At 41.2% G+C, this 17119-nt stretch overlaps 2 protein-coding genes and 1 long non-coding RNA gene across 5 annotated transcripts in view; all 3 read right to left on the reverse strand.

Moving 5' to 3' along the window:
* phldb3 (pleckstrin homology-like domain, family B, member 3) overlaps nt 1-4334 on the reverse strand; it is a 26298-nt gene extending 21964 nt beyond the window's left edge. The window contains exon 1 of one of the 2 annotated variants that reach the window (XM_068735361.1): nt 3850-4334. In XM_068735361.1, coding sequence (XP_068591462.1) covers nt 3850-3880 — 31 coding nt within the window. In that variant the 5' untranslated portion in view covers nt 3881-4334. The remainder of the gene's footprint in view (nt 1-3849) is intronic. The other variant, XM_068735360.1, reaches the window with a different exon arrangement.
* A 4388-nt stretch (nt 4335-8722) lies between these two features.
* On the reverse strand, nt 8723-12950 carry ethe1 (ETHE1 persulfide dioxygenase). The gene is made up of 7 exons (XM_068735983.1): nt 12312-12950; nt 11577-11721; nt 11225-11373; nt 10819-10948; nt 10566-10655; nt 9485-9601; nt 8723-9291 (listed from the first exon to the last, which is right to left on the reverse strand). Exons 1-7 carry the CDS (start codon nt 12501-12503, stop codon nt 9245-9247), a joined length of 870 nt encoding a protein of 289 aa, XP_068592084.1. The 5' UTR covers nt 12504-12950; the 3' UTR covers nt 8723-9244.
* An 867-nt stretch (nt 12951-13817) lies between these two features.
* LOC137891465 (uncharacterized) lies at nt 13818-14861 on the reverse strand. Of its 2 annotated transcripts, none has more exons than XR_011105354.1 (3): nt 14739-14861; nt 14479-14634; nt 13818-13921 (listed from the first exon to the last, which is right to left on the reverse strand). It is a non-coding gene; the product is annotated as an uncharacterized lncRNA (long non-coding RNA). The 2 variants fall into 2 exon arrangements; XR_011105353.1 differs by having other exon boundaries at nt 14749-14860.
* Between the last annotated feature and the right edge of the window lie 2258 nt (nt 14862-17119).

A 17119-nucleotide genomic window follows, 5' to 3' on the forward strand; every position in this document is an offset into this window, starting at 1 on the left:
AGCAACACACGGGACAAAAGAGCTCTGACGGTGGTATGCTCTGTGTGGGTGTGAACGCCGATTACAGTCTGTCCCTGTGCGTTTGATACCAGGGCAGTATAGGGACAAACATGTCACACACGGAGCATGAGAGCAGAAGTGCCCCGTAAAGGAGGGGCCCGCGTACAATGCCGGATTAATCCACAGAAGCCCGGGGTCGGAGGTCAAGCCGCTCTCAGTTCACTCAAACCAAACGTACAATCTATCGGATATCAATGGAGGTTTGTGTAGAATTCAATGATATAATAATGTGGCAAGAAGTAGGTCTGAGCGACACAGATGAACTGAGCTTTGATACTGACGGGGACTAATCTCTGGGTCACTGTGCACTGCAGTGTAAACAGTAGAAAGGTGATGTGCGTTAGCTCTGTGGGCTGAAGCGCAATTTCCAATTTGGCCCAATATGGGAAAGATTGATCTCGCCAAGAACTCCATTTTGTTTTCCGTTAAACCTCCTGCTCATGGTCGATCCGTTGTACTCGTTACAATTGCGACATTTCATCCGGTAAAACTAACGAGTATATGGATTTTACCCGACTTTGAAAATAAAAGTAGTGCCAGTGATCAACAGTGAGCAGGAAGCTTCTGGTTCTTTCACAGTCAGAATTTATTATCCGACACGTCCGTCTGTCAGATTTTCTAGTGAGCAAAAACTGCGTTGAAGTATTGCAATTAAATGTAATTAGATGCAATTAAAAGCAGATCTTCTCCCGGTTGCAGACCTGGAAAACAGTGAAAAATAAAACCTCTACTTCACCTGACTGTCACGTTACAGACTCAGACATTTTCAGAGGATTAGCAAGTTGTGAAATCAGTCACGTTCACCACAGCATACATTCAGTGCATTGTTCTGTGCTGTAAACACAGTGGCATTATACAGGCCAGAGGGGCGTCCACAAGTCGAGATGTCAAAGTGCTTCTTTAGTTCTCATCTGCAGAAGGCATGAGACCAAAACCAGCTATTAAGTATGTGAACTACTACGAAGTCACATGTTCTTTTAATTGGCCACAATTAAAGGCCAACAGACCAAACCTCCAGTCTTTAAAACGTTTGGTTCAATAGCAGGCCTGACATCATCACATTAGTATCTTATGCACACGATGTTTCCAGCGAGCATAAGTCATTTTCCTATTTTTATTGTCAAAGTTGAGACACTGAAGTCCCTCCTTTTGCCCTGCTGCAAAACACATAAAGTCTGATTTTAGACTAATTGCTTTCTGCTAGATTGTATAAAAGGGGAAATAATGGCTGCAGCAGCATGTGTAAATTATGTCAAGCTAAAAATATATATATATATATATATATATATATATATATATATATATATATATATATATATATATATATATATATATATATATATTTATATATTTATATATATTTATTTTTTTTTAAATGTTGCAATATTTAGATGTGCTTCCTCAAAACAGATAAAAACTGATATATTTATGGACCTGTTCTTACATTGGGGCAAAGGGCACGCTGTCATTTGACAGATTAAATGCTGAGGACGGCCCGGCAGCGACCTCTGGACCTGCTGCTGTGTGGCTTCTGCTGGCTCGGCGCCGAGGAGAAGGAAGCTATCGTCACGGTACAAGTTTGTGAGCAGGAAAAGCAGGTGAGAGGAGCCGGTTTTTTGGCTGTCACTCAGCTGTCACCTCCCTGACACCTGGGTGGCAACACACATGACAAAACACACAGACGCAGCTAGTGAAGATCATGCGTCACATGCAAGAGAATGCAACAACAACATACATTTTTCTACATTCCTGGGGAAAATTGGCCGACGAGCTGATGAAATGTTGTGCCGTGACTACAACGGCAGCTTTATGCAAGCATCAGTTGTACACGTCAAGATATACCGGCTCCTTCAGCGCCAATAATAAAAAGGTCTGGGCTTAGCTAGTGCCAACAACACCATACCAACCATGCTGTCCAAACACTAGCTGCCGTACAAGAACTTTGCTTGGATACAATCTAAAGAAATAATAAAAAGCCAGGATTCCAATCAGGTAGCCCATTATCAAGCAAAGAAATAAGTAAACAACATTTGATGCCAGCTTCCAGTAGAGTTTCTGATGCTCTGGGCTATGAAATCAGATTTTGGTCTGGACACTGAGATATCCATCCCTACGAGTAGCCTCAATTTACCAGAATGCAATGCTGCCTCAGCACATGTTGCACTTACGGGTGCAAATCAACATCTTGTCCCACTTCATTTTTACTCTGACTTAAAAACTGTGCAATAAGTTCAGCAGGTCCAATGGAAGAAGCTCAAATGTTTAAGCTTGTTTTCCTGTTAAAAGAAAAAAAAAACTCCTGCAATGTAGAGCTAAAAATAAATATGGATTATTTATATTATTTATATTTATTATATATTAAATCATCAAAAGCAGTAAATAGGGGGATTAAGGTGTCATTGTGAGGCTTTTCTGCTCTTCTCCGTTTGATATCTCAGAATATCTTTTAGTTTCAGACGGATCAGACAAAAAAACACAGTTTGAAGATTTGATGAAGCAGTTTCAGGGTCCTGGCATTGTGCATGCTGGCTTACTGTTGAAGTCTACTGGGAGACTTTAATGTTATAAGTAACAACTGTGACTTTCCTACTATGACCAGTGAAAATATCTGCTGTGAAAAAGGCTTATGATTAGTTGCAGCCCAACTGAAATGCAGCAAATATCTTCCTTTAAGCCCTACTTACCTGTAGGCTTTAATTAGTCCTCAACATTAGAAAATCTCATTGATGGAAACAACAAATGCAGAGTTGAAGGTTTACTGTGAGAAAATCTCTTGTAATAAATCCCCATCCTTGCTACTGAATGAAACTCCTGGCATCAGTACTGGTTCAACTGCACCGACACAGATTCATTAGGCCTGAGTCAATCTTTGGGAATAAAATGATGCAAGAAGAGAGTGATCCATTAATGACACAGGGCTCAGACACAGATTTGTCCAGAAGACAGTCAAAACAAGACGCGAGTGTGTGTGTGACCGACAATACCTAAAAGGCAGAACTCCCTCGACGGCAAACCCTCCCAAACCTGAGGCAATCTCTCAACCCAAACTCTGTTTACCCTGTGCGTCCTGATGGACGGATAACAGGCGAGATATCTCAGGGTCAGTGTACACAAAAGAGGGAATGTATGCAAGGTAGAATTATTGTCATGGGCACCAGTGGACTCAGGGGATACAACATGATAAAAGTGCCTTCTAGGCGGCTCTTCAAGTGGAGAAAACAAGATGCAGTGAACTAATGGGGGCACTTAATTGGAGAAAACATGATGCAGTGCTGCTCTACATGCTAAAAACACTTTCTGCAAGCTGGTTCCCCACCACATGTAGCTCAAGCCCTTTTTATTCATCTTTTTTCCCCCCACATATGCCCCTCAGACATCCTGAGTCCACCACTGGTCATGGGACAAGGTTGGAACAAAAACATAATTGAGAATGAATCAATGAACTACTTTACACTCACGGCCAAAGATTTAGATTCAGGCAGTTTGCTTTGAGAATGCATAGAACAATCAGGAAGCTGGATTAATTCCTCCTTTGTTTTGGGTGCAGAGGGATTAAAAGGTAGACTCGGTTGAGTCTAGAACTGAGGGACTCACAACGTCCCCGTGTCATTTAACACGTTAATGTCAGGGCGACTTCACTTGAACATTCTGTCTCGTGTGAGATGTATTATTTACAGCAGGAACTGCGCGAGCTTTGTGGAAGTAGTTTGGAGGTGGGAGAAGCCCTTTTCTGCTGACTTGGTAGTGTAACAACAAAACACAAGAATTAAAGCAAACAACCGCTCTTACCTGGAAAACGTTGAGAGCTGTGGGTCCTCATTCATAACATAGTGGCAACTCCGGGCGACATTAAAGAGAGGAAACGCGGCAAAAGTACAAAAAAACTGTAGCGAAACGTCACTTCAGGAAACTTTTAACGCGCTTTCACTTTGAGACGCTCAGGTCAGAGTCGCGTTACGTTACTTCGAGCTCGCCGACTGTTTGCTGTGAGGCTGACAGCCACGTTACATTGTACTTTCTGCCCGTTGTTTATCTTCACGTGGTTTGATTCAATCCCACCCAGGAAAATGCTGACAGAGCAGCGCGAGCTGCTGCTGTTGGCGTCAACAGGTGAGGTTGAACTGAAAGCACGCGCGGAGGAAGAAGGCGACGACGGAGGCGGGGGCCGACTAATACAAGTGTTTTGTGTGATGGGCGTAAATGGAAAGCCCCGTGTTCCTCCAGTCCGAGCGAACTCCACCGCCGGTTCCCGTGCGGTGCGGACAAACAGCGAGAGGAGTCCCGTTCACGTCCCTGCACCGAAATGGGATTTCTATTCTGGGAACTGACGGGAGCTTTTCTCATTGTGAAGCGGCTCAGCTAAAGAGTCATTCCGGCATATTGCCAGTATGCTGTCAAGTAAAAGGCCACTTAAATACTTTTAATGACAAGCTCCCGTGGGAATGCTTTAATAATGTAGAGTAGGGGGGACTTGGGGTCACTTGAAACATGTTAAATATTTTAACAAATTTGAAGAGAACAAAAGCAATTTGGTTCAATCCTGAGCTGCCTTCTTCCACTACTGACATTAAACCCATTACTCCGACCGAAGTTTAAGTATAAAGTAGAAGAACTGGAGAGAAAAAGAATCAAGTAGTACAAGTACCTTAAAAACAGCAGTAGTAAATGTACTTATACTGTGCTTCCAGACCTCAGAGAGAAACCCTGAGGGGATAAACACTCGTTTTGAAGGTGTCATGGCGGCTTCTTTCTTGTGACAATCTTAAAGTGAGTGTTTAGAATGTTTCTTGTTTTTCCAGGACTTTTTGTCCTTTTACTCTGCAGTGAGAGTTATACAGAGGTTTAGGGAGATCATCCCTACAAAAATCTACATATTTATAACTAGTACAGTATGTTGCAATGTAAAACTTTATTTAACCCCCAACACATGGGGTCAAATAAAGCATGGCATGGCGTTCAAGTGTCGATTTTGTAACCCTGCTAATACCGTTGACACCTGGATCAAAGCTGTCTAATTAACACTTTTACTGTTATGCACCAGTGAGGTGTCTTTGGACCTCGTTCTCAGAATTTCTCCCAAAATGTGTTTGGAAGACAGTAAGAGTTTGGGTTTAGAGTTTAGCTATTAACACAAGGATGAACTTGTGTTTTTGATACTATCACTGGGGGGTGCCAATGTTGGAAATTTCCAATTTATACACACAACCTTGCACAGAAGTTTCAGTTATTCTCGCTGACTGGATGTTTGCTCAGATTGAAGGTGGGTGAATCTATGCCTCTGAGAAGAGGACTGTGTAAATCAGTCCCTCATTCACCACTCCCTATATGACTCTATATCTACTCAACAATGAGCAATTAACGGAAATTTCAGACACAATCGTCGTCATTTTGCATCGATAAAATACATTGTGGGATTGCTCGCAGAAAGGTTGTTTGTTCTATTCTGTTATTATAAGGCTTCTTCAAAAAAAAAAATAAGTCTTTAGAATAAGCTAACTATGTGAGCTTTGCTTCTTCTTGGTGTGCAAACAGGGAAAAGGCAACCCTGTCTCCAATTAAATTAAATTCAACTGAACTGTACTCTCAATTACGTTTGGAGGGAAACATATTTTCTTCTGGTTAACGTTGTAAATTGAAAAAAAAAAAAAAAAAAGCCACAGAACTACTTTGTTAAGTTTAGGCAACAAGTTGAGTAAAAAAAGAACATGGTTTGGCTTGACATGACAAAATTGAACAAAAATGCAACAAAACTACTTTGTTCGGTTTAGGTTGTACCTGCTTGGTTCACATCGGCTTTAACAGCAGTCTGCTGAGTGTACAGTCTGTGTTTTTTTTATACCCATCCACCAACACCCTTTCTCTTTGTGATACCTCAAAGCAAACGTAATCCACGACTAAATAGGTTTCCCTCAGAAAGTAATTCACCTTGCAGTTTTATTGTATGGGAAGGTCACTTTTAGAAGACAGGGCTGGAAAGGGGTGTAACAACTAAACCCGTTCTCCCCTAACAACACCGGATTAATACAGTGCTAGCACAGTCAAGACTATAAAATCACTCAGTGAGTCCTAAAAGAAAAATCACGATGATAAAAATGTATTATAAAGTTGTACAATGTTACTATAGAATACATCAAACTCCCCAAAAGTCCCTATAGGACAGTAGAGTAATAATACAAAGTATTAGATATTCCATGACCATCAAGGCCGTGTGACTTACTACTACTAGAACTCTAGAGATCTCGTGACCTGGATGACTGAGGGTATGTACACATAATATGAGTCACAGTAGTGTAAGTCCCTCCAGCAGTCTTATATTGATCCCAGTAGAGATTAAAATACCATAAAGTATTACACAGGCACTGTAAACGTACCATGGAGTACCACAGCAATGTGAATATATGTAGCAAATGTTAGTAATACTTTGAAATTTGTCAGAGTAGCAAAAAAAACAACCCATTTTGGAGTCAATACTACGTATACAGAGATACACTCTAAGTCCCTAAAGGAGTATTTGATTTCAGGTCTGTTGGGCGGAATCTGCTCTTCACTCTGAGGGCTTCATCGCCCCGACTGGCCTCTTTACAGCCCTCTCTGAATGAGCTTGTAGTGTAATAGATTCTCTCCAGTGACATGTGGATGGTGTGAGGGAGAATGGGCAGCAGGTTCATGGTGGCACAGTGTAAGTGGGCTGAAAGAGGGCCGGCAGATGGGTGACACAGACTGGGTGAAAGGACAGCTGGCACCTTCGCTTCCCAGCAGCAAAACCGGGTCGAGAGAAAAGGAACTTTTTATATGGAAACCACTGTCTCTCTAAAGCAACATATCTTCAGCTTGAAGGCGACAACGGTCACTCACTCTCACACACACACACACACACACACACACACACACACACACACACACACACACACACACACACACACACACACACACACACACATCTCCTGTTTTGAATTTAAAAAACCAAACAATGCAGGTGTCTGTCAGCGAGGACACTAGGTGAGGCAGAGGCGGTCTAAATCATGTTGTTTGTCTCAAGTGCTGACAGAGACAGCTGGTAGATGGTGGGTGTGTGTGTGTGTGTGTGTTGACAGTATTAACTTGCAACCAGCCAACACCCACCGACTTTCTTTCATAAACAAGTCGTCTTCTTTTATTTCTAACAAAGTTGGTGTGCAGCTTTTGAGCTTCAAACCTTGCAGGCATTTCACCACAAAAACATCAAAGATATTCATGTTTGACCCACCGAAAGAACAAAAAGTGTAGCTGAAAGGAACGGGATCGGATTAAATACAGCAGCCCAATATACAGTGCTGTGTATCAGCACAATATTGGCCTCTTTATTTAAAAACAGAGTTTCCGACCCTTCTAACCTGACACCGAATGTCAAGCTGATAATGTTCTCTTTTTCCCCCAATTTAAGTTCAGTAAACCTCATTTGTGAAATTCATTAGGATCCTTTTTATGTAGGTTAACATGAGGTTAGGGACTGCTGCTCTAAAAACTGTGAATGAATGAACGTAACTAACGGAGGACACACTGAATTTAGTTTTTTAATGACTGATGAAGCAGCTGTATTTAATGTGGATGTGTCACATCGTGGTCGATACTGCCTCTGCCTTATACGGGCAGCATCAGAGCGATCCAGCGTGTCAAAAACGGCGCCAGGCACCATGTTATTATTAAACAGCCAAGTCCATTGCTATGAAGGATCCTCACCAAACAAAATAACTGAATTATTAGACAATTGAGTTATCTGATTATGTTCTTCAAAAATAACCTACTCTTGTCTGTTTCTGAATGGAAGTTTGTGGTCCATTTCGAGAGCTCTTAATCCACTCAAAATAGTGTAACGCTACTCTAGCGCCACAATATTGTACTCACTTGATATGGTGGAAAAAAAAAAAAAAGAGTAATCTTCACAGCAGAGGCAGAAATATTTTGACTAATGTAGTTGGAACCTACAGTTCTTGTAATGTTACTCGTCGCTTGGTGAGTTGCATTTAGATTCACTCAAAAACTGCCCCACAGAAAACATTTTCAGACTGGCCTCTAAAAGCTTGTGATCAGTCCAACACCATCGTACAGCATAACATCACATGAGCATGTTTCTGTGGCCGACGCTCCCAAACAAACCTGTCTTACTGGCTGATGGGGCTGCTGCAGAACATCCTGAAACCCAGACGCAGACTGCTCTGTGTTGATACTCTTCCTCATATCTTACTGAGAGAATGACACACGTGTCAATAACTCTCGTCTATTAAACATCTAGAGGAACCGATGAGAGCACAAACAATGGCATGTTGTCAATTGAGACCTGGCCCTCTGGGGTTCTGAATGCAAATAGCGTAGTTTGATTTTCCTGCTATGCAAAAGGCAGGGGTTGGCAGTAGTCCGAGTGGTGTGTGTGTGTGTGTGTGTGTGTGTGTGTGTGTGTGTGTGTGTGTGTGTGTGTGTGTGTGTGTGTGTGTGTGTGTGTGTGTGTGTGTGTGTGTGTGTGTGTCCTTGGCTAAAGGGGTCCAGAGTCACTGGAAAGGCCATTTGGTAGAACTCAATAGTCCCAGTTAAGCATTCATGAATACCAAACCAAACCTTGAATGGAACATTCCCATCTGAGCTTTTCCTTCTCGTAAATTTCCCCCCTTAAATAATAACAACACAGTTGAATAGTCACAAATTCACATTTCAATATAATCAAAACACATTTTTTTACAATATTTTTTCCTCATGTAAATATTTAGATCTCATTTGTAATATAGTTTAAATAGAGATGATTGTATTTTAATGTGAAGCATCATCACGATGATGTCATTAGATGCGCTCCAAATAGAGACAGCTATGAAAATATACATCTTTACATTTACATGACTACACACAGACAAGCACTTTATGGCAAGCAGTTTTCGGTTTATTCTGCTGATATACAAACATGGATATGTTTGCTATGTGCACATACTTGGTGAGTATTAATGATTCAGATTTGATATGTAATTGATGTGATTAAAATCCTCCCTTTCTGTCATATAACTGCAACGTCCTGAAGTACCTTTGTTACATGCCATTCCCATCTCTTGCTCTCTCCCATGTCTACACTGTCATCTGTCAAATAAAAGGTGAAAATCAATGAAAAGGGTGAAAAATTATCTTTGACAATAACATTAAAATCCTCCCGTTAGCAGGACATTCAGACTTCGTGGATTCCACAAACCAAATTAGCAGGCACTGAAGTATCTGCAAAGAAGGAAGAAAAGAAAACATTTTTCATAAGTAAAAGTAAGCAAAATATTTTAACGATTTATGTGTGAGTCTGTGCACTGCAGTGTTACAACCTTGAAAATGTAATTTATTTTGGCCCAAGAATTATTTATGTTACCCAACTGAGCATGAGTGGGCTTTGGACTAAAGAAAAAATATGTTTTGATACCTATTTTTTTCGGCTTGGGAAGATTCAGGTTATTCATGATTTTCACAAACTCCTCCAGGCTCTTGGTCAAGCGCGGGTTAAACCTGCGCTCCTCACCGACCGTCGATACAGTCTGACCTGAAACACAAACACAGATGCAGACAGATGTGTCATCTTAATGTTAGCCAGATGCTGAATCTCACTGATCATTAAAACAAAGAAAACATTTGGTAAATGCAGTAAAATCACATGGTGCTGGCAGATGTGATAGAATGTGATACACTGTAAATACTTCTTGGCAGATATACAGTATATCAACTTGTATCAGATATCAGCTAAAAAAAAAAAAAAACAGTGTGCATCAAATATAATTTCTGACTGATAGTTGACAGACTGAAGAATGTCACTTTTCTGATCTATATAGTATCAAAGTAGCAACAAAATAAAACGGGTGTAAGTTACTAAGTGCGTTTACTAAAGTACCATACAATTATAAGGTACTTCTACTTTACTTGAGTATTTCAATTTAATGCTACTTTATTTCTGTGGTTGTTTTAGTTACTTTTCATATATATATATATATATATATATATATATATATATATATATATATATATATATATATGAAACAAAACTAAATCAACTAAATTCTGAAATATTATCATAGGTAAGGCTACATTGCAGTATTGTGTAGTTAAATGTATCCTCATGTTTACCAGCTGCAACAGTAAAGTGATAAACATTAAATGCTTCAATACTTTCAATCAAATAATATATATTATATTGAAATGGTCCATTTAGCATAATAACTACTTTTACTTCTGGTACTTTAAGTTGAAGTACTTTGTTGCCAATACTAACATTGTATTTTTACACTGTATTGCTTGTATTATGAGAGGTATGTCTGAAAAGTTTGTGCTTTGTACATTTGTACAAACACTCTTGTAACAACATGAGTAACACATCAGTGTTGGTTGGAATATACGGGCAACGGCTTTTCAACACTATGCTGGTGCTTAAAATCGCACAACCAGTTTTTACAACAGTGACTCCATCAGATGTTAGGTAAACATTCAGGTGTGTGGGTTTTCATTGAGCCAACCTAAGTAGTCATGTGCTGGGTAGACGAGGCACTGGTCAGGCAGAGTGAAGATCTTCTGATGGACTGACTCGTAGAGCTTCTCAGGGCAGCCTGAATTAGAGAGACAAGGTTACACCAACTCCAAAAGAAAACAGACACAATACTGCCCTCTTGTGTTCCTCAAGCAGCATTACAAAAATAAATGTTTTCTCTTTGGGCCAGAAAAAAAAAAAACAATTGCTTTGATAGGAGATTGGACAAAGTGTGTGTCTACCCTGCTGGAAGTCTGTCCTGCCACAGCCTCTGATGAGCAGAGCGTCTCCAGTAAAGACCATGCTCTGATCGCCCGACACCAGCGCCACACACCCATCAGTGTGTCCCGGGGTCCCTCTCACCGTCAGATACTACGGGGTGACAAGAGACAGAGATCAACCCAAGGCATGTGATAATTACTTCATCAAGCAACTAGCCCGTCGCTAAGTCCTGCCCCTCCAGAGCAGACTGACCAATCACAGCGTAGCATTGGCCAGCTCCAACCACGGCCCGACGACCAGAAGGCTGCTCCACAGACTCTCGTTCAGTCGTTTCAGATCGACTTTTAGGCTGATTTTGTGAATTTCAAGCTGGTCGTGATACTTAAGAGTATTATAGTAGTAATAATAGTAGTACATTCTGCTTACATGTCTTCCAAAGGTGATCTTGTCTCCCTCTGACAGCTGGATGTCTGCGGAGGCACCGCTGAATTTGGAGATTGCACTCCTCAGACCAACCAATCTTTTCTTCATCAGCCCAGTGCTTGTGATGTGGTCCGCATGGCAGTGGGTGTTTACTATCCAACAAAGGAAACAATATGTTTTCCTACAGGGAATCTGCACTGTACACTTGTCTCTGAGCCTGACTTCACTGAGTTTATAGTCTTGAGAAAAGTGAGGTTTGACGAAGATGGGACACTGATATTTAAAAGTTGGTTGACTTTATAGGGGGGGGGACACAATAATGCTAAGTACAACCACATGAAGTTAATCAGTATACCTGCCACTTTTAGGTTGAGCCCCAGTTCATGTATGAGCTTCAGGTCTCTGTCGATAGTCTCCAGTACAGGATCGATGACGATCGCCTCCTTGGTCTCGGTGTCTGCAAGCAGGTAGGTGTAGGTACTGCTCTCCAACTCAAACAGCTGGGTGGGGGAAAAAAAACAGAAAAAAACAGGTGCAGCAGTAAATTACAAAGGATGGTAATGGTGCACGTACTCCACGTCGCCCTGTGATAGTGTGTGTTTGTATGTGTGTGTGATAGCCAAGGAGAGGAAAGGTAACATTTTATGAAGTGGAACTACTTGTTGTCAAAGATGTGCGTTTTCCAGTTGTAAAGTTTGCAGTGTTGGTGATAAAAACAGATTAAGTGTTTATAGCAGAAGGATATGCTACATGTTTAATAAGAGGAAAGCTGTACTCAAGGTCCTCTTACTGGCTAGTTGTAGGGAAAAATAACGAGTAAGTGGACCTTTAGTTGAGATTGCTTTTTCCAACTGCAACCAAAAGGCAACAATAAACAACTCAGAAAGAGCCGTCATCTGCTTTAACGCTGTATCAGACTGGACAAGACGCACACCTCCATGAAGTGCAATGTTACAGCCACAACACTACAAGTAGCCTAGTGAACGCTGAGCTAACATTTAGCTTAGCTCCGCTTAGCTCACTTCCCTGAAGTCATAGAAGCAAAAATATGAACGTCAACTGTAGCAAAACGACGTTAATGTGAACGTACTTGTCTGAAGAGCAGTCCTTCGGTCAGCGCCATCCTGGAGCAGTACGGTCTGCTGGTCGCTCGTAGCGTGCCAGCACTTAAGCCCGGACGGAAGCGTCTGTTGTCGGCCGAGCCCTCGGTGTTTGCACAGAGACGAAGCGTGACAGCCTGAGCCAGCTGGACCGGCTTCACCCTGCGAATCACCGAGCACATTCTTGTTCGCCAGTAATTGCCTGACTATATCTTTTGTTTTTTGTCTTATCTCAACTGAGACAAATGACTTGTGTCTAAAGGAATCCGATAGGCTGCTGATATGAGACTGTAGCAGTAGTCAGGTTTTACTGGAGATAACGTAAAACGACGCTAACGTCAACTCTTTTTTTTCCCCCCAAGAGAAGTCACAGTTCAGAGCCGTTTGAAGGGTTCACGCTGGACGCGGAAGCGCCGCGCTATGGCAGTAGTTGCGCGAGGAGAAGAAGCCTTGCTCTTCACACTTTAACGGTTACAGCAAAGTCACGGAGGCATTACCTTTGGCTCAATCCCAATCTCCACCCTTACGGACTTTGAGGGAGCACGTCCGCAAAGTCCGTGAGGGTTTAGGGCTGTCTGTTTAGGAAGACATGTTGAGCCCTTCATGAACCCTTTCCTTAAGTCAGCATTAGATGCAGACTTTGCCTAAGGGAATTACCCACAATTCATTGCAATGGGACGTTAAACACGGGGTAACCAGTGGACGCATGGAGACGTAAAAAAAGGGTAAACAAAGAGGAGGGCACATGTGTGTTCAGCCTGTCATATTACATTTACTCAGAAACATAAAGGGTTAAAGATGGAACAAAAAACAAACATGAAATCAGAAGATATTTATTCATAAAATATTTGATTTTGTCACTGAAGCTGTTTTGACAAAAACGAGTAAATAGATTATATTAATGACCTCTCATCCTGTGAGGAAAGATCCTGGAAGACTTTCAAATCAGGGAGTACAAAGTATAAAATAAATACCCACAATGGTACATCTTATTGTGCTGTCCCATTCCTATACACCATTTCAAGCCCTCACAGTCTGTCACACTCAACCACTTACCAGGTGAGGTCAGTAAGTCCTTGAAGGTTCAGGGTTTAAGGCTTTAGGGGGGGACATTGGGATTGGGCCTAATAGACTGAAGGTCTGTTGTAGTGCACGAGCATCACCAGTGCACGCTCATAAACGCACGCACGTTCACACCACGTGCACTATAGCAGCATCCACTGCAGCAGTGGCCTACGTGACTTGACATTTTACCAGGAAGATATTTGAGAGTTGATAAGTGAAACTGACTGCCAGAGGCATGTTTTTAGAACATATTTTTTTTTTAAACACATGACATAGAGATTTTTGGTAAGGATCCCTAATATCTGTTAATTCTTTTTGGATAATTGTGACAAAGATATGTGTACTTTTTTTTAGCCATACATTTTTTTTTACTTTTTTTATTGCCATAACAATATACCCAATATTAGTTTATTTCATAAAAAACAAGCAGATACAGGCGATTTGATTCTTTATTGTCAATTGTCTTCATTTAAGTGTCAGGTACTTGTGAGGTGTTGGTAATGGCCGTTGTGGTCTCCAATTCCTCTGGTTTGTCCTGCAGCAAGAATAGAAAGGTGAAAGTGACAACATGGCCTGAAATATAGTTTTATATGTCCATAAAGGAAATGTATCAATAAATGTATTGTGTACCCTCTGCCACTAAAATAAATCCAGCAAGGCATACAAAGTTGCAGCCCATCGTCTGTATAAACATTAATCCATTGCTGGCACCCAGCATGTCTTACTGAGCCAATACTTGTATTTACTGTCCCTTCTGTTGACTGATTTCAACAACACTTGTGCAACCTGTTTAAAATTTAACCTGGGTTGAACATTGGATATTGTGAAGGAGGTGCACATAATACAATATTATATGACATTAATAATATAATGATAGTAAATAATATTTTATTCAAAATAAAAACAATACATTGTGGGCACTGGCTGATATGCTTTCCATTTAAAAAATGTAAGAGCAGGACACAAACAATGCAATCTACTTGACACAGATATAACTAAACTATAAAATCACTGAACAAAGCTTGACTTAACGTGATCGTGACACTTTCATATAGTGAAAGACAGAGAGGGGGGGATCCCTTTATACATTACCTCCATATGTCCTTTAACCCAGGTGATCAGCTGGGTCACTCTGCTGTAGACGCCTGGTTTATTGGGCCGTCCACAGCCCTCTCCCCAGCTCACCACCCCGGCCAGCCTCCAGTCCCCACTGGCTGTCTCACACACCAGGGGTCCACCACTGTCTCCCTTAGAACAAGACACACTCATTTATCAAACGGCAAACACCAAGTTTTAAACAATGTTTGCACCCTTAAAGGGACAGTTCACCCCACAATTAAAAATTAACATACGTCCTCTTACATGTAGTGCTATTTATTAATCTAGATTGTTTTGCCTAGTTTAGGAGCTATTAGTTGGAGAGATGTCTGCCTTCTCTCGATTATAATTGGACTACATGGCACTCGGCTTAAGCCCAAAAAAACAAATTGGAAAAATTCAACAGCAATGTCTCTTTCCAGCAATCGTGACCTGTTTACTCAAGATAAGCCGCAGACCTTGTTGTGAGTCTCATGCAGGAAATATATTTGACTTTTTTTTTTCTATTTTTCTACCGAACTACACCTGGCAACCGTATCGTCGTGCAGATGGAAGCGTGCATGTATACTCAATACTGCTAGCTCATCTGGCACCACTGAGCTAGCTAAGGAGGATGCCATTGATGTTAACACCTCGCACTGTCGCGAGCATGAGCCTCCTCCTTGAGTTGACGCACGCTTCCTACTGTGCGGTCATCACCTGAAGAACATATCAAGGATTAGAAGACTTATGTCTCAACAGGATTTGGAAAAACTTGTCCATGCATTTATCTTCAGTAGACTGGACCACTGTAACGGTGTGTTCACAGGTCTCTGTAAAAAGTCAATCAGAGTCTGCTACCTTATGAACCATCCCGACCCCTGAGGTCATCTGGGACCGGTCTACTTTTTGTTCCCAGAGTCACAACTAAACATGGAGAAGCAGCGTTCAGTTCTTCTGCTCCACACATCTGGAACAAAGTCCCAGAAAGCTGCAGGTCTGCTGAGACCCTCAGCTCCTTTAAATCCAGACTGAAGACTTTTCTGTTTGCTGCTGCCTTTGATTGAACCACATTCAAGGATATTAATCAATTTCTGCATTTTATTACTACTGTATTTTATTTCTTAAACTGCACTGCACTGTTTTTAGCTTTTTAGTGTTTTAATGACTGTTTTTAACGTTTCAATGAATGTTCTTAATTGTTTTTAAATCTCCTTTTCTTTTGCCTTATGTTTTGATGCTTTTAATGGTTTTATGTGAAGCACTTTGAATTACCCTGTTGTTGAAATGTGCTCTACAAATAAACTTGCCTTGATACGGTTGGTGGTTGTAGTTAAATAGAAAGAAAGTAGATCCTGCATGAAACTGTTCACATCACATTCTGTTGGTTATCTTGAGTAATCGGGTCATGATTTCTAGAAAGAGACATTGCTTTTGAGTTTTCCAAACGTATTTATTTGTCTTCAAGCATAACAAGCCGGGTGTCATAGTTCCATTATATTGGAGAGAAGGTATCTCTACGGCCGATATCTCTAAAACTACGAAACTCACACCAAAACAATCTAGATTACTAATCAGCACTGCGGGTTAGAGGACAAATATGTATTTGTTTTTATTTTTGGGTGAACGATCCCTTTAATGGTGACAGACATGATGCAGGATTTGCTTTGGCGATCTATTGTAAAGTTAAAAGGACGTTCCTCCTAAACCTGTATCAGGTGGGTTTATAAGGAGATTTGATATCACCGGGTGAATACCTGGCAGGAGTCCACGCCTCCGTCAATGGTGCCAGCACAAATCATCCGAGGAGTTAGGTACATGCCGTAGACGCTCGGTTGGGAGCAGACGGGTTGAGCTATTACCTTGACCTGAGCCTGCCTCAGCTCATCCGACACGAAGCCTGACAGAGAGGCAGCAGGAGGAGAAAGGAGGAAAGAAAGACTAGACAGTAATTGTTGTGCGAGTGGATAAGTCAAAGGGAGTTTAAGAAAATTACTTTTAATTTAAATTTAAATTTAAATCATTCAGGCGGACTGCAGCCATCGAGCCTAAAAGCACGCTCCATGAATGAAGCAGCTGCTTCAGGCCTTGTAGCTGTCTGGAGCAAATTACAAGTCTGCTTTTCAATTGGTGTAATCATTTAAATGATGTTTCTTCTCAAGTATCTTTGCATCAGAACTTCTAATATGCCAGAAGGAAATTGTATTTAAACCACATATTCTTGAATTGAAACACAGTGTCTTGTTTGTTCCCTTTACTGATTTAAATTGAGTTGAATGTAGCTCCTGATATTTGCTGTACCGTTATTGTTTACAGTTTCTTGGAGTAGAAGCAACGGCAATAATCATTGGGGATGAGTTATAGCTAAAACTTTTAAGGGTGGCTGGTGGAGTCAAGTTATTTTTAGATCTCCAAACTGTTTGGTACAACCATGAGGACCATAGGACGTGGGATCAGTTGAGGACTTGCATTTACGCTCCTAATTTGATGATAGGAGTATATTATTACAGTGAAAAAGTAACCAAAAAAAAAAAGCACAATCAGAGGGTTTGAGTCAGTGTAACACACCTCTTTCATGAATAAATCCCCAGCCTGTGATCCAACAGGCCGCTCCAGCAGGAAAGGATTCACTCGGACCGGGTAAACAGACCGGTCG

Source organism: Cebidichthys violaceus, unplaced genomic scaffold (genome assembly GCF_023349555.1).
Source record: "Cebidichthys violaceus isolate CVI_PGR_0920_01 unplaced genomic scaffold, fCebVio1.0.p SCAF_7, whole genome shotgun sequence".
Taxonomy (NCBI): domain Eukaryota; kingdom Metazoa; phylum Chordata; class Actinopteri; order Perciformes; family Stichaeidae; genus Cebidichthys; species Cebidichthys violaceus.